General features: G+C 34.5%; 3 protein-coding genes and 3 pseudogenes across 6 annotated transcripts, besides 1 other annotated feature; 4 read left to right on the forward strand and 2 right to left on the reverse strand.

Annotated features, from left to right (window-relative positions):
- Window positions 1–7,561: a mobile genetic element.
- TVAGG3_1083030 (uncharacterized protein) lies at window positions 14–199 on the reverse strand (the record flags this gene model as incomplete). Its single annotated transcript, XM_053888489.1, has 1 exon — window positions 14–199. The coding sequence occupies one exon, from the start codon at window positions 197–199 to the stop codon at window positions 14–16; it is 186 nt and encodes a 61-aa protein (XP_053744380.1).
- TVAGG3_1083040 lies at window positions 578–1,012 on the forward strand (annotated as a pseudogene). Its single transcript has one exon. A coding segment is annotated over exon 1 (435 nt).
- TVAGG3_1083050 lies at window positions 2,754–3,634 on the forward strand (annotated as a pseudogene). Its single transcript has one exon. A coding segment is annotated over exon 1 (881 nt).
- Window positions 4,215–4,490, forward strand: TVAGG3_1083060 (organellar and viral DNA polymerase type B; the record flags this gene model as incomplete). The annotated part of the gene is made up of 1 exon (XM_053888490.1): window positions 4,215–4,490. One exon carries the CDS (start codon window positions 4,215–4,217, stop codon window positions 4,488–4,490), a length of 276 nt encoding a protein of 91 aa, XP_053744381.1.
- On the reverse strand, window positions 4,551–5,408 carry TVAGG3_1083070 (uncharacterized protein; the record flags this gene model as incomplete). The annotated part of the gene is made up of 1 exon (XM_053888491.1): window positions 4,551–5,408. The coding sequence occupies one exon, from the start codon at window positions 5,406–5,408 to the stop codon at window positions 4,551–4,553; it is 858 nt and encodes a 285-aa protein (XP_053744382.1).
- TVAGG3_1083080 lies at window positions 6,426–7,372 on the forward strand (annotated as a pseudogene). Its single transcript has one exon. A coding segment is annotated over exon 1 (947 nt).

Genomic DNA, 7,561 nt, shown 5'->3' on the forward strand with positions numbered 1-7,561 from the left:
AATATATTTTTGCTTAAATGACGTCAGGGTCAATTTCTTCAACCATTTCACTTCCTTCGTCAATGTCAATAGAAGCTTCTTCAACCTTTGGTAAGAACTTTTGTATAACATCTTTGTTCGTTATTGTTTTCAGAGATGAAGAATAATATTTCACATTTGTTTCACCCTTCTTATATTCTTTCTGTTCGGAAAGATTCATAGCAATACTGAAGAAGTCAATGTTGGAGTTCTTTATAATAGTATAATGAGTATCTTTGACATTCACGAAGAAACCCTTTTGTTTCAAAACTACTGCTAACTCTTGTGAAGTATAACGTTTGCGGTCAATGACAATAGCTAATGGTCTGACATACTGACCAAACTTAGATTCTTTCACAAACTTCTTGTTAAAGATAACATTGACGTTTGAAGCATTATTGAACTCATTCTTGATGACAGTAGCGAGAGCATTGTATGAAAAGAACTTGCAATCTTGCATGTGTTTCATTAAAATAAAAATATTAAATTATTTTGAAAAATAACTTAAAAAAATCTAATCTAATTTTTTCAAAAAATATTTTTTTATTTCCTACTAAAGATGTATCGGAAGTTGTCTAAGTTAGAACACTCGGAAATAAAACAACTTCTTACAGAAGCTAATATAGATGTTGCAAAGCATTACACAACAAACAAAAAGGCACTCGCTGACATCCTCAATGACTATAATGGTGAAATAACTTATGATAGAATTCATGAGTTCATAAAGCCGCAACGCGGCGAGGACGAAGTCCATGCAAGAGCATTTCCTTTAAATGACGTTGCTATTGACTTATATCATAGACGTTCAATACCTCATGAAGTAAGAAGAGAAATGTTTGACATAACAAATGCAAACGTTGGTCATACTCGTAAAGCTCTTTCACATGACGTTCGTCAAGAGATGTTTGACATAACAAATGCAAACGTTGGTGAAACAAGAAGAGCTGTACCACATGAAGTAAGAAGAGAAATGTTTGACATAACAAATGCAAACGTTGGTGAAACACGAAAGAGAGATGACACACTGAAACAACAGAGAAGAGAGATGTTTAAAAGTGCTATAGAACAAGTTCGCAAAGCTAATAATGTCATTCGTTCCATTGACGACAAACCAAAAGAAGGTGAGAGATGGTTAAAGAAAGATGAAGAAAATAGGAAGAGGAATGTGAAGTCAGGCAATAGACTCATTGACTTTAACATCGAAGCTTTAGATGAACCAAACAGAGACTACTTACACAAACATTTCGGTAAGGTTTTCATGAGACTCTTAGAGAAAATTAAAATAAACTCCCAACAGAGATGGATGGTATGTTATAAACTTGGTGGAAAGTATGAATGTTCTACGTTAAACCTCAATAATATTGGAACATTACTACATCAGCTCTTGAAGGAGAACTTTATATCAGAGATAGAAGCAAATGCTGCAGGTATTGTTGAAATGCACTATGACTTCTTCTTGACAAACATAAAGAATCTTACGAAATAAAGATGTATGATTTAACAGAATATGAAGGCTTAACGATGTCAGATGTAAAGAAAGGCAAACCAAAAAAGAGACCATATAGAGATGAAAGCACACTGACAAATGACCAGAAAGCCATTTTGGAAGCTCTTAAGCAAACAGGAAACCCAGCACTTATAGAAAGCTTTTGGAAAGATAATGGTGAAAAGAAGTTTTATAAGAAGAGAAGCGGTCAGTTCTGGAAGTATCTTTGCACATTACCTATAAATCTTGAACGCTACCAAATCTTCAATGAACTGAACAAAAGAACTGCAACACTTATGACAGAAGATAACTGCTTCGTTTATGCTTGCATTCAGGCTGGAGTAAATGAAGAAACTATTGACCACATGAGAGAAGTCATTCGTGTTAGAGACTTTCCTCAAAGTAAAGTACAAGAAATTTCTGACGCAACAGGTATAGCATTTAATGTTACCATTGGTTACTTCAATGACTCAAGACATAATGAAATAAAGAGATACATACCAAAAGAATGTGAAACTGTTCGAACTATTGACTTACTTCTTGTTGAAGACCACTACATGCTAAATGAAAGACTTCCAATGACAACATATTTCATTCGAAACTATATAGAAATCTTGAAAGTGTGGTGGAATGAACATTGAAAAACAGATGAAAATATATACAAAGAGAGAAGATAAATATGTAGTTCGCATGATAGAACTACACCGCTATGGGATGTTATGAAAACATTGTGGGAGTGCAAATATTTTGAACCTATTTCTTATGGAGAACTTTTCACATATACGACTGACTTATATAAACAGAACCTTGCACCATTTAAAGATTTGACATATGCTCCAAAGTATTGTGTACAACTGAAGAAGAAAGCAGAGTCAAAAGAAGTAAATAAAGCTAAATGTAAGTTCATACCTGAGCACGTTTTCTTTGCTGACTTTGAGTGTAGTACGGATGGCTTTCATAAAGCTTTTAACATCTGTTATGACAGTGAAGATGGTTCAGTTAGTGAAAGTATTTGGGGTCAAAACTGTGCAACAGAATTTTTGGAAAGACTTCCTGACAAGAGTTTAATATATTTCCATAACCTCAGTTATGACATAAACTTCATCTTAAGACACATGACAGAAGTGAAAGGAACTCCCATCATTAAAGGTTCACGAACAATGCAAATAACTGGTTTATATAAAGGAGGGCAATTATTATAAAAGACTCTTACAGTGTTATAAATAAGAAGCTTAAACTATTTCCTGCTATGTTTAACTTACAAACAGGACCGAAAGAAGTATTTCCATATAACTACTACAGCAGTGTTTTGTTAGCAAATGACAACAGAACTGGTGTCATTTCTGAAGCATGTAAGTTTATCCATGATGCAGATACATTTATGAAGAACATAGATTCCATCAAAGGTTGCAGAATAGATGAAAACCACTTCGACTTAGAAAAATATAGCACGTTTTACTGCAAACAAGATGTAAGAATTTTAAGAGAAGGTTTTGTAAAGTTCCGCAATGACTTATTGAAAGAGTTTGATTTAAACGTTTATGACTACGTTAGTATTTGTTCTATTGCTAACAAATTGTTTGAGAACAGAGTATACTTCCCGAATGGAAATCTTTATGACCTCTCAAATAAACCAAGAGAATTTATTTCGAGATGCATTCAAGGTGGAAGATGTATGTTGTCAGATAACATGAAACAAAAGAGCAAAAAGAAACTCATTGCTGACTTCGACACTGTTTCATTATATCCTTCAGCTATAGCAAGACTTTATACTTTAGAAGGTATTCCAAAAGTATTGAAGGAAGAAATGTTAAGCACAGAGTATCTCATGAGACATTTATTCGATGACGACCAAAAGGAACCCATTGGTGAAAAGTTTATGTCTGGCTTCTTTGTTCTCATTAAGATAACAGAGATTGGTATACCCAGACACTTTCATTTAATAGTTTGCGACCCTGAACTAAATCCAGAACTTAACGTTCCAAGAAGTTCAAACACTTGCTGTCTCATGTATGTTGACCATATAACATTACAAGACCTCATAAAATATCAAGGTGTCAAATGTGAAGTGTTGCAAGGATACTATTACGATGGAAACAGAGATATGAGAATAAGAGATGAAGTAAAGAAGTTGTTTGAGTTAAGGTTAAAGTATAAGAAAGAAGAAAACCCCTTACAAGAAATTATAAAACTCATTCTGAACAGCATTTATGGCAAAACTATTCTATCTCCTATTGAGTCAAAAATAACCATAGTAGATGACAAAGATGCTATAAGATATGCTATAAGAAATTACAACCATATAGTGAAGTTCGAAGGTTTGGATGGTTCAGATAAAACTATTTTCAAGCTAACGAAAAGCATTTGCAGACACTTTAACTTCTGTCCACTTGGTGTTAATATTCTGTCTATGTCAAAACGTATTATGAATGAAGTATTCTGTACTGCAGAGGACATGGGACTTCAAATCTTTTACCAGGATACCGACAGTATGCACTTATATAATGAAGACATCCCAAAGCTTGCAGCAGAGTTTAAGAAGAGATATGGTCGCGAACTTATAGGAAAGAACCTTGGTCAATTTCATAGCGACTTTGCAGAAATAACACCTGGAAAACAAAGTTTAGCTTATAAAAGTATTTTCTGTGGAAAGAAGACCTACATAGACTTACTCACTAACGATTTAAATGAAGTTGCATTTCACTGCAGAATGAAAGGCGTGAAGCAAGATGTTATTGCTTTAACCGCTAATGAAATGTTTCCTGAAGCTATACAATGCTATTACAATGAAGATAAGAACATTCACATACCTGTTGGAACATATGACAAAGACTCTGAGTTCAGTTTAATGAAACTTTACAAAGCACTTCATGATGGTCAAGAGATTGCATTCGACTTATGTAAGTCATGTCAACCTTGCTTTGCTGAAAAGTTCAACTTTTCAATAACGACTAAAACAAGCTTTATTCGTAAGTTGAAGTTCTGAGGTCATTTATTTTTGTCAGCAATGAGGTCATTCGTGATAAAAATAAAGCTAGCGTAGATTTTACAATACTGCGATGGTAGAGTTTAAGAGTTGTGCTTCAATGTAGAGACAGTCCTTCCCATCTGGAGGCAAGAACACTGGACATTTATGGTCATGAGTGGAGTACATGTCTATCCAAAACTCACGATTGAAGCCAGTTAATTTATAGTATTTAGGGTTAGGAAGTGGTGAAGTTCTTGTATGACCAATGAACTCATTTTCAACGCCTTTGGCTATATTAGAGTAAAGTATTGCTTGCTTTCTATCCCAAATGCCAGGTGTTACAATCTTTGAAAATTCATTTTTCCTCGGAAGCATTGCATCATAATTGAAAACATTCTTAAAATCATCACTTGGTTCGGAGATTTGAAATCTTATACGTAATGGATTTTCTTTCTTTTTAGCGACTTCATTGAATGGTGAGAATACAATGAATTGACAGTCATGAGTTCCATCTTCATTTTCATTAAATTCATAATGAAAGTCTATAAGTTGTGGCTGACTACCTTCTTCTTTCAGTTGTGCAAGAAACTCACGTAAAGGCTGTAAAGTTTGTACTTCAATGTTGAACTTTTTCTCGAACATCTCATTAAATGAAATCATACATTGTTGCAATGTTGTATCGTCTTTAAAGTATTTGTATATGTGAATGTTTTGGGCGCTTAAAGACTGTTCGTCATTTTCTATCTCGACTTGAAGTATAAAGTCAACCTTTCTGAAAGCACGTGTTATATACATAGATGTTATGCCAATGTACTTCTCTTCATTTATGTTCACAATCCAGTCTGTTGGAAACTTAAACGTTACTCTGTTCCCCTTTATTTTGACGTCAGGGTTTTCACTACTGAACGCAACAGTTAAAGGTATTTGTCTATACATTTAATTCGGATAAAAATAAACCATTTACTCTTTCTTTGCTTCAGCTTCTTTAGCTTTTGCTTCTTCTCTAGCTTTTTTCGCCAGCAAACGTGGGTTCTTCTGTCTTCCAGCAGCTAATGCAGCTAGTTGTTTTTCACTAAGTTTTCTCTTTGGTCTCTCTGGCTTTTGTTCTTGTTTTTGTTCCTTCAGTTCGGATAAAATTTGCTCGCGAATTTCTTTCTTCAATGCTTCAACATCTATGACCCTTGGGTCTTGTCCGTAGGGCTTGTCTGAGTCATTTGACTGCAGATAAAAAACTAAATTAAAACTTTAACCGATGTAAAATGAGCTTGTCAAAATCAGAGCGAGAGTCTATTATATTAAATGACGCAAGAGGAATACAACATCCTTTCTATTACGTAAGTCAGAGTAAAGATGGTAAAATATACGTAAGAAAAAGAAAGGTTCCATTAGCGAATGCAGAGAGCGACAACATTAAGGTGCATGGCAAGGGTGAAGTCCACGAAGCCCATATAAAACCTTCTGTTCAAACTGAAAAGTCAATAGAACAGAAGAAAAGAAGCCAGATGTACTTTCAATAACGAACCAAGAGCTTATTGCAAAGTTCGTGAATTTCATTGAAAAACAAACCGAGTCAAAGAACCCTGACCCGCCAGTGAAAGAAGTTGAGACAAAAGAGAATGTACAGTTCATTGAAAATGTCAAGAAACAACTTCCACCACGAATACCAAGAAGAAGAGTGAGAATAATGAAGTAAATAGATATTTTTATCTGAAGTAAATACATGCAGAACGAACAGTAAACGAATTTACTCCAGCAGAGCATATTCATCAGATTCGCTCATATTTCGATATCATAGACAATGCAGTTCAAATTGGTGACACTAATAGAAAATATTCTGACGCAAAGATTCCATCACAACCTGGAACTGCTAAAGATAACACATGGGTAACATTCAATCTCTCACCTCCTGGTGAAAATATGTTGGACCTTTACAATACATTCATTACGTATAAAATGGAAGGTCAATTTATTGCAGATAAAGAAATTGGTTCAGGTTCCAATAAAACAAACCCACCAGGATTTTGGATTGGTTTCGATGACGCTTTCTATGCAGTTGCTGGATATCAAATCCTTGCAAATGGTCGTATCGTATATTCTCAAGACAACGCAAGAGAAGAAGCATATATAACTTCAAACTCACAAACTACCGAACAAATAAAGAAAGTAGATGTTTTCTCAAAGACTCGACATGAAGATGTATGGAGTCATTCGGGAACATGCAGAACAGGACAAATTGTTAGTGGTCCAATTACAGCAGGAAAATCATTTGATTTTAAGCTTCGTTTAAGAATTCCTGTTAGAAGATTCCTTCCATTAGAAGCTATTCGATTTATTCCAGCTTTTGCAGGAAACATTCAGCTTAAAGTAAAGTTCAGTAGCGACGCCTTACAATGCACATCTATATCTGTAAATGATATCATTGCTTTCAATCCAACTCTTAAAGTTGCATTTGCTTCAGATTCAAATCCACCGACAAATAAATTTGTTCCATGGAATGAACCATTCACTATGATAACGAAGGCAGTAGAAGCTAGTGGAACAGTTACTATTACAACTGTAACCCAGCAACTATTTCGAACAAAGATGGATTTTAATGAATGTTTCATTCATCCAAAGTCATTCTCTTTAGACCCTAACATTTATACAGAACTTGTAGAACATTATACAAACGAGGCTTTATGTTTTCCTGTTAAAGTTATGGATTGGATTCCTATGGACGGTTCATTCTCAAAGAATACAGATAGTTCAAGTGCAACATTTACAGCAGCTTATACGCCTATTAATGTTAAAAGTATTTGGGCACTATTTAGAAAGAAAGACAACTATTATGTTAATTTTGAGAACCCTAAGTTTAAATATCTTCAGCTTTCCATGGGAGCTTATGGAAATATGCCTGCAGAACCTGAAAAATCATATGGACCTGTATTTTATGAAATGGTTGCGAACGCTGCAATACAAACAATGATATGATAGGATTTAATGAAGATGTTATGAGGTCATTGGTGGATGATGGTAGTGTGGAACATAAATGGGATAGCTATGACAACACACATTTCTTATGTGGTTTTCCAACAGAAGTGGACTTTTGT

The sequence above is a fragment of the Trichomonas vaginalis genome, assembly GCF_026262505.1.
Source record: "Trichomonas vaginalis G3 chromosome Unknown ctg_158, whole genome shotgun sequence".
NCBI classification, from domain to species: domain Eukaryota; phylum Parabasalia; order Trichomonadida; family Trichomonadidae; genus Trichomonas; species Trichomonas vaginalis.